Source organism: Amblyraja radiata, chromosome 18, assembly GCF_010909765.2.
Source record: "Amblyraja radiata isolate CabotCenter1 chromosome 18, sAmbRad1.1.pri, whole genome shotgun sequence".
NCBI lineage: Eukaryota > Metazoa > Chordata > Chondrichthyes > Rajiformes > Rajidae > Amblyraja > Amblyraja radiata.
This window is the reverse complement of record NC_045973.1, coordinates 41,924,025-41,938,260: the sequence shown is the minus strand read 5'-3', so window position 1 is coordinate 41,938,260 and position 14,236 is coordinate 41,924,025. Positions and strand designations below refer to the sequence as shown.

The following is a 14,236-nucleotide window of genomic DNA, read 5'->3' as shown; positions in this document are numbered from 1 at the left end:
CTGCTGTGGACAAAGCCAAGCTGGCTGTCCCTCATCAGCCCATTCTCTTCCAAAAGCGAGTAAGTCCTATCACGAAGAATCCTCTCCAATAGCTTCCCCACCACTGACTGGAGTCTCACCAACCTATAATTTTGTAGATTATCTCTACTTCCCTACTTAAACAAAGGAACAATTAGACTACTCTCCAGTCATCAGGGACAGTGCCTGTGGCTTGAGAAGATATAAAGATCTTCATCACGGCCCCTGCAATCCACTATGTTCCCTCTCTCAAGAACCTGGGGTAGATCCTATCAGGTATTTATCCGTCTTCATGCTTTTCAAGAGCCCCAATGTCACCTCCTTGATCTCAACGTGCCCTAGCATATTAGTATCCCCCATACCGATCCTATTGTCCTCCATGTCCATCTCCTTGATGAATATAGATGCAAAGTACTCCTTTCGTACCTCGCCCACATCTTCTGACTCCGTATAAATTTCCTCCTATATCCATGAGTGGTCTTACCTTCTCCCTGGTTTCCCTCTTGTTTCAAATGTACATATAAAAAGCCTTGGGAGTTTCTTTAATCCAACTCACCAGTGTCATTTCATTGCAGCTTTTGGCCCTTCGAATTGACTACTTGGGTTATTTTCTGCTTGCTTTATATTCCTCAAACTTTATGTCTGATTTCATCTTATATGGTTTCCTTTCGTTTTTTGACCAAATTTACAACCTCTTTGGTCAACCAAGGTTTTCACTGAACTTGCCATCCTTATCCCTCCTTACAGGAATATGCCAGTGCCGAACTCTGATCAGCTGGCCTTTAAACAACTCCCACATGTCAGACATGAAGTAACGTAATAATAACTGCTCTTAATTTACTCTCCCTCACTCTTACCTAATGATGCTGTAACATGCCTTATCCCAATTTAGTACTCTTGCCCCAAGGTTAATGGCCTGTCCCACTTAGGCAACTTTTTAGGCAGGAGCCACTTGGTCGCGACATTTTCGCAGGTGGTTGCCGGGGAGTCGCCTTCATGGTCGTGAGGAGTTCCCGCATTCTGGGAACTAGTCACGGCCTCATTATAGTCACCGCGAATTTTTCAACATGTTGAAAAAAATAGCGGCGATTAGAATGAAGCCGCCATGGAGAGTAGCGAGAATTCTCGTGCCGCAGGTGGGTCGCCAGGAGGTCCTAGTGGGTTGCCAGGTGGTCGAAGGTTCTTGTGCGTTCTCGTAGGTTGTAGCTGGTGCTGACCGATGAATTTCATTGGCTCATTGGGGAATCAAAATATAAGCAGTAGTTTTCAGAAACAAGGATAACCGACCGGTAATGTTAATGTCCGCCGAGCTTCACAGCCAAGTATCTCTGGCTTCTTAAGTTGTCTCCACTCCTTCTCCCCCCTCTCCCCACCCCCCACCCCCCCCCCCCCCCCATCATTTTAAAGGACTCACCGCACACTGCTTTAGCCGTCACAATTACAGCACCAACCTTCCTGTTCATCGCGGTGTGTGTCTGTATCACCTTGACTTTGCACCGTGTGAATTTCACTCAGGCAGCGCTCCCCCCGCTTGCCCTGCCCCCCGCCTGCATAACAGGCTGGTGAAGGAAGCGATATGTGTGTGTCTTTTCCACTCTGACAGTCGCCATTCCAGTTGCCAGTTTTTCAGGCGACTGCCGGGAACTTGACAGTCGCCGGCAGTCGCCTGAAAAATTGCCTAAGTGGGACAGACCCTTAACTACTTAAACATTTATGGAATTGTGATCACTGTTCACAAAATATCCTTCCACTGTAACACCAACCTTATTTCCCAATAAATGGTATAATTTGATCCCTCCTCAAGTTAGACTATCCATATTTTTTCAGGAAACTCTCTTGGATTCTCCGAACATAGTTTGCCCAGTCTAAGCCTTTTGCATAAATCCCAATCTATTTTGGAGATTAAAGTTACCAACTACAAGAAGGCGGTGGTTTTGCATCTTTCCATAATCTATTTACAAATGTATTCCTCTTCTCCCACTGGCTATCAAGAAGCTTATCATATAATCCCCTGCGAGATTGCAATGTTCTTATTTTTAAGCTCTACCCATATCCCCTCAGTGGAAGAACTTTCCATTATATCCTTCATGTGGAGATGCGACGTTCTCACTGATTAGGAGACCAACTCCTCCACCTCTTTTACCTCCCTCACAATTACTCCTGGAACATCGAAACCCTGTGATATTGAGCTGCCTGTCCGGTTCCTCTTGCAACTGGCTCCATAATGACAAAAACATCATAGTTCCAAGCACCGATTCAAGGATTAAGTTCATCTGCTATACTCATGGTACTCCTTGTGTGAAAATAAACATACTTCAAACAAACCAATTCATAATATTCCTTAACCTCCGCCTTCCTGTGCTTTCTTTGGGACCTTCTGGTCATAAATTCTACGTTCCCATCAGTCCGTTTATTTGCTGGTCTGTTACTCTGGTTCCCTCAGAGCACCCCCTCCTCCCCCACACCCCCCTGTCATGCTTAAATACACATGACTAACACCAGTGAAAACTCTTGCAAGGATAAGGTTTCTACAGCTATATTAATAGCAAAAGGATAACGAGGGATAAAATTGGTCCATTAGAGAGTCAGAGTGGACAGCTATCTGCAGAGCCAAAAGAGATGGGGGAGATATTGAACAATTTATTTTCTTCGGTATTCACCAAGAAGAAGGATATTGAATTATGTGAGGTAAGGGAAACAAGTAGAGTAGCTATGGAAACTATGAGATTCAAAGAAGAGGAAGTACTGACACTTTTGAGAAATATAAAAGTGGATAAGTCTCCAGGGCCGGACAAGATATTCCCTAGGACATTGAGGGAAGTTAGTGTAGAAATAGCAGGGGCTATGACAGAAATATTTCAAATGTCATTAGAAACGGGAATAGTGCCGGAGGATTGGCGTACTGCGCATGTTGTTCCATTGTTTTAAAAGGGTTCTAAGAGTAAACCTAGCAATTATAGACCTGTTAGTTTGACGTCAGTGGTGGGCAAATTAATGGAAAGGATACTTAGAGATAATATATATAAGCATCTGGATAAACAGGGTCTGATTAGGAACAGTCAACATGGATTTGTGCCTGGAAGATCATGTTTGACTAATCTTCTTGAATTTTTTGAAGAGGTTACTCGGGAAATTGATGAGGTTAAAGCAGTGGATGTTGTATATATGGACTTCAGTAAGGCCTTTGACAAGGTTCCTCATGGAAGGTTGGTTAAGAAGGTTCAATTGTTGGGTATTAATGGTGGAGTAGCAAGATGGATTCAACAGTGGCTGAATGGGAGATGCCAGAGAGTAATGGTGGATGGCTGTTTGTCAGGTTGGAGGTCAGTGACTAGTGGGGTGCCACAGGGATCTGTGTTGGATCCACTGTTGTTTGTCATGTACATCAATGATCTGGATGATGGTGTGGTAAATTGGATTAGTAAGTATGCAGATGATACTAAGATAGGTGGTGTTGTGGATAATGAAGTAGATTTCAAAAGTCTACAGAGAGATTTATGCCAGTTGGAAGAGTGGGCTGAAAGATGGCAGATGGAGTTTAATGCTGATAAGTGTGAGGTGCTACATCTTGGCAGGACAAATCAAAATAGGACGTACATGGTAAATGGTAGGGAATTGAAGAATGCAATTGAACAGAGGGATCTGGGAATAACTGTGCACAGTTCCCTGAAGGTGGAATCTCATGTAGATAGGGTGGTAAAGAAAGCTTTTGGTGTGCTGGCCTTTATAAATCAGAGCATTGAGTATAGAAGTTGGGATGTAATGTTAAAATTGTACAAGGCATTGGTGAGGCCAATTCTGGAGTATGGTGTACAATTTTGGTCGCCTAATTATAGGAAGGATGTCAACAAAATAGAGTGAGTACAGAGGAGATTTACTAGAATGTTGCCTAGGTTTCAGCAACTAAGTTACAGAGAAAGGTTGAACAAGTTAGGTCTTTATTCTTTGCGCAGAAGGTTAAGGGGGGACTTGATAGAGGTCTTTAAAATGATGAGAGGGATAGACAGAGTTGACGTGGATAAGCTTTTCTCACTGAGAGTAGGGAAGATTCAAACAAGAGGACATGACTTGAGAATTAAGGGACAGAAGTTTAGGGGTAACATGAGGAGGATCTTCTTTACTCAGAGAGTGGTAGCTGTGTGGAATGAGCTTCCAGTGAAGGTGGTGGAGGCAGGTTCGATTTTATCATTTAAAAATAAATTGGATAGTTATATGGACGGGAAAGGAATGGAGGGTTATGGTCTGAGTGCAGGTAGATGGGACTAGGGGAGAATACGTGTTCGGCACGGACTAGAAGGGCCTAGATGGCCTGTTTCCATGCTGTAATTGTTATATGGTTATATTGGCCCCCTCTCCAGTTCAGGAGCAACCAGACCCTCATGTGCAGGTCACCCTTGCCCCAGGAGAGATCCTAATGTCTCCAAAAATCTGTAACCCTGCCCCCTATTCCAACCCTCACTAGCACGCTGCACCAGTAGTAATTCACAGATTATTATCCTGGAGGTTCTGCTGCTTAGACTTTTGCCGAACTCCCTATATTCACTCTGCAGGACCTCATCCCTTTTCTTACCAATGTCATTTACTTCAACATGCACAACCACCTCTGGCTGCTCCCTTGAGATTGTTCTGCAGCCACTCCGAGACATCCTGCAACCTTAACACCTGAGAGGTATCGTACCCGGAGTTCCTTGCTACACTTGCTACAATCTGCTGCTGGAGACAGCATTCTCTCCTTCAATGATCATTAAATATTTGATTTTAATAAAGTAAGTAAAAAATAGATCAAACTTTCACTTTCTTATTCTCCATTAAATACCCTCAGTACTTGAGGTGTACATTTTTAAATGTGAAATTGTACAAGTTTCTCTAAAAGTGAAACAATCCCTTAGGACTGAAGACATGATAACAGGTGGTCAGTTTTGCAAATTGATAGATTTTATGTAGACTGGATTTGATAGAAATCTGAATAAGGGTCTCAACCCGAAACGTCACCCATTCCTTCTCTTCAGAGATGCTGCCTGGCCCGCTGAGTTACTCCAGCTATTTGTGTCTGTCTTCTGTTAAACCAGCATCTGCAATTCTCTCCTACATATCAAATTCAGAGACATAGGTATTTAATATCCAGGGGAAAGAAAGCAAGTGAACCCAATTGTATATGTTGCAAAGTCCTCTTTTGTTATATAATTTTTATATTTTACATGATGTTGATGTATCTTATTCTGAATTCTGAATGTTGTGATCATTATTCAAAATGTTGTTGATCATTAGCTATTCTGAGTTAAGACTGAGTTCAGTCTGAAGAAGGGTCTCGACCCGAAACGACAGCCATTCCTTCTCTCCAGAGATGCTGCCTGTCCTGCTGAGGTACTCCAGCATTTAGTGTCGACCTTCGATTAGCTATTCTGAGTTACAGTGCTATTTGTTAACCCCACATCCACATATTTGTGTAAAAACTTTCAGGGCTCTTTACTAGTCAGTAATAAAACAGAGAATACAAAAAATATTCAACAGATCAGACAACATCTATGGAGCAAGAAGCAGAGATATGTTTTGGGTTGATGTACTTTCAAAAGAACTGGCTTTTAGAAGGAGAAAGGATATAGGTGGTGCTGTAGTGTTGATGAGGTGCTGATTTTTTTAATTTCTGAGACTATTTTAAGATGGAAATGCTATAGACACCAAGCAGTGGTGCAAGCAGTTCATTCCATGTTTTCTGCCATGGTTAATCCCCCATTTACACACTTCCAAATGTTCATAATAGTTATGCTATTTTCCTTGATTTTATAAATCATTTATAAAGGCCCCAAATTTGCTGTCAAAATAGCTACATAATGAATAGAGTAATATTATTCATGAACAGATGTCTTGGAAACCTCAGGCCAATGCTGCTGCAAGAACGAGCACGCATTATTCAATTAGTGTTACAACCTCCTCAAATACTGTGTGCTATTCCCTGTCTCCCAAAACAAATGCATTGAGGGACGGGATTGCTATACTTGAATGATGAACACAATATAAACTCACTCAGAACACCATTCTAAGTACCTATTTAATACCATGATAGATGTTAATTAAATAAATCATTTAAAATTAATCACCAAAAGAATGGAGTGTCATTCTTTCAAGTATTCATTGTTATTGAAGAATGATTTTATATTTGTTTTTCCTTTCTCGAGTTTTTTTTTAAATAGTTCCAATGCAATCATTTCCCCTCTCTTTGTTTCTCTATTATTACTTGATTTGGCAATGCCCAGAATTGACAGTGAGTGGTGAGCCACTGCATACATCATAGCTGGCATATCCACACTAGTCTTCAGGAAATGCTCCACCACCATAAACAGGCTGCAATAAGTTTCATAAGAGAACTAGAGCACAGACTGGACTTTGAAAATGGCGCCAACACATGGTGCCTCTTGCATATGGGCTCAGTAGACTATTTCTGTACCCTTGCCAATCGAGGATGTGCTTGGGTATGGGACTACTGTATTGGACTGTATGTATAGAATTTCACTGTGTGTTGGCACATGTAACAAAAGCAACATTGAACCATGTGATCAGCAAACTCTGCATAATACAAAGGCTTCAGAATGTACAGAACATCACTTGCCAAGGTCTGAACAAGCCCTGTCCACAGAAATGCTGAGAAATTGCCCGAAGCATAGCCAGTTTTCAAACTGACTAAATGGTTGTGACATGCATCCAAAACAGTTCTAAGACCATTTTTAAAACATTATATTTCATATATATCAAGTGACAATGCTTACATAAACTAGATTAAAAACGATTTTAAAATATTTAATTCCCAATACCAGAATCCAATTGTTTAGTTAAACACATTCCCTGTTCACTTAGACCCCAGGTGCCCTGTGAAGAATGTTGGGCTATATATTCTTCTCACACAGCTGATTTTGTGCTACCATTACCTAAATGAATGGATGGAACATTTTGAGGAGCATGCTAAAAATTTACTGATATTTAGATTGCAGTTAGAGATTGTTCACCAGATTTCCCAGAACCGATGTGAAATGTTTACCCAAAAATGTCATAATGTGGTTCATCTGTTATTACTGAAATTTTGAAAAAGAGGTCGCTTATCCACTGTTAGAACTTCAACGTGCTTCTGAACGTGTAATAACCATTTGCATGTAATTCTGCACTCGTCCTAATCATTTGAAGTAGATATAGTCGACCTTGTGCATTGCTGTAGGAGAGACATTTGTTGAGATAAAGTACAGTGTTGTGGCTAAAAGAAACAAAAGTGGTTTAATATTTTAATTTCTGGAGGACACTGAATCACACAGCCAAAAAATAAACATTCCTAATAAAAAATGCATTTGGATCTGCATGCAAGCATGCTATATGCAAAGTCTAATGTTACAGTTGAGGTCAAAGAATAATGTGTTCAGTTGTTTGTAAAAGTCTCTTATTTTTTTATTATAATTGTATTTCATTTAAGAAAATGCTCAGGTTTTACTGCAGTATTTTACATAATGTGGCTACACACTTGTACAGCTTAATGTGCAATAAAAACACAAAAGTTAGTTGAGTCTTCCTTATATAATTTTTACGCACCCCTTTGTGTATAACCTATAATTATTATCAAAGCACATTTATATGTACTGCTTTCTACACAGACAATTTCACAAGGATTTCAATAAGGGGGGAACAATGATATACTGACAGAAGTAACATCACTTCCCTGGGATAGTTTTTGGTTATGAATCAACAATCAAAAATATCAACTTGCATGACAGCTTAAACATGTGGCCTTGGACCTCTGGCACAAGTGCAGTATGATGTGATTGATCCAACAAATGGTTGTTGGCACCCACCCCAAAATACCTACTTAACCAGTGTTAGGGGTTGGGTCAAATAGTACCATGAACATCTATCTTTAGCACACATGAAAGGAAGTTGTAATACTGTTCATTGAGACAATTATACTTACGATTTGCTCTGCTTGTTATTCGTCAAAGTGAGTTTCATTACACTAATATTATTCCTTACACTCAAATTAATTACCCATGCAGCCATTACTGTATGAGAAATGAATTTTAATCTGTATTTTAATGTGCCCTGACATACTGAAATATGATGTAACATTCTTGGCACTGTTAACTTTTGCTATTAACACTTTTGTGAAACTATGTTCATTTGTTAGTAAAGCAAATCCCCTGTTGAAACACTCCTTCTAATTGAAATTTGAATGCAATGAAAAGTGTACTGTTTTAAAACATTCAGATTTCATTTGGAAGAAATCTATTTGAAAAATCAACAGTATTGTGCATTGTAATAGGAAGATTGCTGAATTATTTAAGCCCAGCTCTTAATTGCATGCTGAAATTGTGATCTTAGAGATTTTCACAACCTACATTTGACTATTTCTTATATAATTATTTGAACTTCAATAAACAAAGTAATGAGGGTGATTAAAGCAATCAATTTGAGCCAAAGTCAAGCACTTCTCACAGGGAGAAACAGGAAAATCAGGAGTTGGAGAATGAGTCACCTTGAATCAATCCTACACACCTTCAAATGCTTCTCCAAAGAGTTAGAGAACAAGTAAACTAACAAGATGGGGTGTTTTTAAAAGAATAAGGATAATGGAATTAAACTAGTCAACAATTGAGAGTAAATTATAAAGTAAATGTTCTTAATAATCCTTATTGAAGGCTGATAATATTTCACCAATTTCTACAATCAAACTAAGTGGGGTAGTTGACTAAGTATCCTTAAATCTTCCATCTCTGCTGTAACAACTCTGTGGTCATGTTTGCAGATTAATTAATTTTGCAATTTGGTTCATTGACCAAATTTTCACATATCATTAAGAATTTGTCAATCTCTATTTAAACTTAATTTCAATGTTTTAATATCTCTCTTTTATGTGCAAATTAATGTTTTGGGCAGTTGTATATCATGTTTTATCCAACAACTGACGGATAGATGAAATACGAAAGCACATGGCTAAAGTGTCGCAAATAAATTCCGTAGTTTTCTCCAACTCATCAGTACTCCCCAAACGTTACGGAAATTTTAACTTGGCTTCATATGAAGAGTTCCTAATACTGCTGTTAGCAGATGGCATTGTGTAAATTGGGTCTCTGTGGTTTGTTAGTGGAATCGATTTACTTCAGTTTTCTCATTTCAATTTACTTATAGCACCTATAGAATTGCTTACTTTAACCTTGATTTCTTTTTGTCTCCTTTGGATTTTTCTAATGTTATTGTTTTGCGCAACCCTAGTATATTATCTTCATGTACTGTTACTTATAACATAAAGTACCATTGCTGCCTTGTAACATTTTTAATAAGCATTGTTGTAGTTTGTGAGTGCGATCTGATTCACTGCGTACAATTGTAACCCATGGTTAAATGTAGCCATTATTCAAAAATACTGAATAGTCGCTGTAGTGTAATTCCATAAAATGCTTCACGTTTGAAGGCTACCATGTTACATATAAGTACCTTCCTTGCATTTTCTTGTAATGAAGTGCTGGATTTCAAAATATATGAGGAATACCGACCAATGTAACATTATTTAGTATTTCTTGTGCTGAACATAGGGGGCTCAACACAACCCCAAGGACCACCTGCACAGAGCCAAGATCAACACAGTGCTTCTCACGAGGGGCCACGTCTGCAAGGAGGCCCCCCACCTCAACTGCAGAGGCAGCCGAGCCAAGCGACACATCAACAGCCTGCTTTGCAACCCCAGAGACCACAAAGTCAACCAATAAAGAGGCAACCGGAGCAAAAGATGCAAGCACAGCCTCCAATAAAATCTCAGCCGAAACCACCGAAGCAACAGTCACAGCCCCATCCCCAGTTAAAGTAAGACATTACTAATATGGTTGCTTTAATGAAAGGTATACCATTGCCATCATTAATATTACATAATTAACACTGATAATAACAACACATAGGAAGCAATAGGCTACCAGGATCAATTCATGATTTCTCCCAGTTAAAACAGATACGAAATATTCAAACAGGATGTCTTCTTACTCTATTATCAGATCAGGAACTGTTAAATGCAAAACAGCTTTGAGGATGTACCAATCCCACACCATTGTCTAATCTTCCTGCCATTCTCTGCCATCACTCATCTACATTCCCTTATTCAATTGTCACTTTTCACCCCAATGTTTTAATTTGCTTTTCCTTTATCTGTTCTTCACCACTTACCGCCCTTGCATTCCTTGTCATTTTTTTCCAGTTCTATTCTCCCCTTTGGTTGTCAAATGTTTTCTCACTTGCTTCCTTTCATCCTTTTCCCCCCTCTTGGTTTATTTCCTGTGCATGACACTGGTATCCATTCATAGTAATATAAGAAATATGGTTAGCATGCAGCAAAAAGCTTTTAACTGTACCTCGGTACACGTGACTATAAACTAAACGGAACTGAACTGAAGTAAGGCAGAGAAGGAGGCAAAGGTATTTGGCCCCTCGTGGCTTCTCTGCCATTAATTAATATCATATAACCATATAACAATTACAGCATGGAAGCAGGCCATCTTGGCCCTTCTAGTCCGTGCCGAACACTTATTCTCCCCTAGTCCCATCTACCCGCACTCAGACCATAACTCTCCATTCCTTTCCCGTCCATATACCTATCCAATTTATTTTTAAATGATAAAATCGAACCTGCCTCAACCACTTCCACTGGAAGCTCATTCCACACAGCTACCACTCTCTGAGTAAAGAAGTTCCCCCTCATGTTACCCCTAAACTTCTGTCCCTTAATTCTCAAATCATCTCAAATCATGACTGATTGTTTACCTCAGTGCACTAATTCATTTCCCTTGATCCCCTTAAGTTATAAAAATCTGTCAGTAGTAACTTTCTTATTGAAGTTGACTCAAAACTCATCACCTGGCCATTCCAGTGAATTTTTCTTCATGTCAGGGCCAGAAAAAGTCTCATCCATAAAAATAGACAGATAAAGGGCCTGTCCCACTTTCACAACCTGCTTCACGACCTCTGATGAGTTTGCCCTTGACTCATACTTGCAGCATAGTCGTCACAAGGTCGTAGGTAGGTCTTAGGAGGCCGTGATACTTTTTCGTAGGTACTCGTGGCATCAAGTTGGTCGGGGCGTTTTTTCAACATGATGAAAAATGTCCACGAGTAAAAAAGATTGTGAAATAGGTCGTGAAAATGGGACAAGCCCTTAATGCTGCCTGTCCCGCTGAGTTATTCCAGCATTTTGTGTCTATCTTCGATGTAAACCAGCATCTGCAGTTCCCTCCTACCCATCCATAAAAATGCTGCCTGAGCATATTACAAACATATGGATTTTGCATCAATAGCCTTTGCAAGTCAATATATTATAACAAGACAGAAATATGCTAACATCTACTATTTCTTAATGAAATGCGGTCATGAAAAGAAATTCGAATTAGCAGGATTTAAAAGTAAAATGCATAATTCATAATTTGTTTTCACGATATCAATAAAATTACATGAATAAAGGTTTATTAATAATCTTAATACTTCCAATCCTGAAAATGTAAGTAACATTGATTTTTGTTTTATTTTACAGCAAATCACAGTCTTTGACCAACGCATTCAACTTTACAGAATCATCACTATTTCGATCAAATTTAAATGAAGATGAAGCAAAGGCTGAAACAATCCGTAACTTAAGGAAGTCCTTTGCCAGTTTATTTTCTGATTAGTCAACACTAAATGCCGTGATACCTTGGATAACCCCACTTAAATATTACACTAAGCTGCAGCGTACTAACCTCAGTGACTTTAGATTAAAGAAAAAATGTTGTGCCCTAGAGTTGAATTCTTCTTTTGTGCCGTTTGGGTGTATATTTTCATTTGTACAAAGTAAGATGTGAAAATATGAGCTGTTTTAGATCAGTTAGCTACAAGAAAAAAATTGCTAGACAAATCACACTCCATTTAAGTCAGTACTAGTGTGGCTGCTGAGTGGTTTCAACAGGGGAAATAAACTTATCTTTAGCATATTCACTGTGATGTTGTGATATGTGCACACAGATGCCTTATAGTAAATGTACATTTCTACAGTTTATTTTGTCGTGAAGTTTGATAGTATGATGGTCAATTAAAGTGTGCTTCTTTCTGTTCACTTCCGTGGTAAGATGCAATCATAGTTAACAGACTGCTTTTGTGATTACCTATACTATGCTGTGACAAGTTGGATACAGTATATATGTTGTGGCTAATCTACAAGTTGCTTTCAAACTGGTGAAGCGTAACAGAAGTGTACAACGGTATTATGTGTGTATCAACTGAAATCCTCGTGTATCATAAGGGATTAATAAAAATTGAATTCCTCATGCACTTCCAGAAATGTTCCTCCTAAATGTAATAATTTATGTATACAATTCAGGGGAGTATCATAGAACAGCATGTTTATCAGAGCTTATCCATGTGTATTCAAATACAGTGTACTATTATAGCATGCATGTTATATCATCTACTTGTTGTACCTTTGTGTTGGATTGTTTAGTCTTTTGCTTGCTTTTCTAACCTAGCTTAACTTGTCTGAACTCATAAAACTGAGCATATGTCTGGTATAGATATACACAGCAAATAAATAAATATATTTGGGGAGATATTGCCAAGAAATCATAGCATCGCACGCAATGCACTGAATCACTTGTATTAGATTTCAGCATTTGGATACTTTGCTGAAGATTCTTTAAGTAAAAACTCCAGTGAATGTATTCACCAGTCGTATACCTATCAACATCAAGAAAAAGACATTGGAAAATTTAACAGCAATCACATACCCATTACAGACACTGGCATAAATAAAGAGTTTGTCAAGAATGTAAAAAAGATGTAAACTTCAGTTTTAGTACAATTTTATTTTAAATGTAGCGATTTAAAGCGGGAGAAGCAAGCTATAGATACTGAAAGCTGAGCTTTTGTTTCAGTATTTCACCTCTATTAATTTACTGACCCCACACTGAGAAACTTGTCAAACAGTTACCATTTCAGATCAATGACCTTTCATAAGAACTGGAAAAGTGAGAAAACAGGTGTGTTGTAAATTGCAGTCAAGGGAAGAGGTGGAGGTAACATAAAGCATGTCTGTGAAGGGTGGAGACCACAAGATTCCGTCACACAAAATGCCATTGACGCTATCTACGAGAGAGGGGTAAATGCTTCTTGGTCAAAGCCCACCCGTTTCGAGGAGGCGTAAACAGAAGAGGACAATGAGAGGGGAAAAACAATGTTGGAACTATGAGATGCACAACACTGGGATTATGCTGCTGGGATTATGAAGTAAAAGAAAATACTGGAAATTCTTATCGTGAAGTGGAATCTGTAGAGAGAGAAACACAGGGTTAATATTACAGTTGGATGATCTGATATCAGCACTAAAACATTGCAATCAACAATTTTAGATAACCAGCTTTTCTTGTTTATGTCAAAACTGGCCATTTCCTGATCCTGCAATCCTTTTTCAAAGGATTACTTAATACCCTTTGGAAATTTTCTGTTGAATTATTTTTGGCATGTTAATCCTAAATATTTCTTCACATTTGATTGATTGATTAAAATACGTACCATGGAAACAGGTCCTTCGGCTCATCAAGACTACATTAACCATCGATCACCCGTTCACAATAGTTCTATGTTGCATCCACTCCTTACACACTAGGGTCAATTTAACCTACAAACCCACACGTCTATGGGATGTGGGAGAAAACCAGAGTATCCAGAGGAAACCCATGTGGTCACAGGAGAACATGCAAACTCCAGACGGAGAGCACCCGAGATCGGGATCGAACTCGAGTCACTGTGCCCTCTTGTTAGTGAGAAATTAAAATAATTTATCCTTATTAACTCCATTTAATTCTTCCATGATTTTAAATGCAATCGTGTTTGCCTTGTTTTAGGGATAACAATGGCAGCGTTTCATGTAACTATCAAACCCTGTTCCTGAAAAACCTCCTAGTGAATAGGTTCCGTAGCCTTTTGTTCTTCCTAAAATTTGGTTCCAAGAAATGGATGCAATATTCCTACTGGGTGGAAATTCTTGTTGATTGTACATGCAATTTCACTTTCTGGCTTAGCACTACCTGCCAAGATACTAAGTGTTCACTAACTAACTGTTCAGTGAAATTATTCGCCCCTATCAAAGAGAAACACCCGCACTGATCCATCATCTTGCAACACCCTTAATGTTGCACCAATTAGTAAGTGTGGTATGTTGGGATCTCTTATTATT

General features: G+C 39.0%; 1 protein-coding gene across 1 annotated transcript in view; it reads left to right on the top strand.

The window, feature by feature from the left end:
- syn2 (synapsin II) overlaps positions 1-12,336 on the top strand; it is a 424,737-nt gene extending 412,401 nt beyond the window's left edge. Inside the window, exons 12-13 of the mRNA XM_033037240.1 lie at positions 9,585-9,852; positions 11,564-12,336. Of these exons, the coding sequence (XP_032893131.1) occupies positions 9,585-9,852; positions 11,564-11,699 (404 nt within the window). The 3' untranslated portion in view covers positions 11,700-12,336. The remainder of the gene's footprint in view (positions 1-9,584; positions 9,853-11,563) is intronic.
- Positions 12,337-14,236: the final 1,900 nt, after the last annotated feature.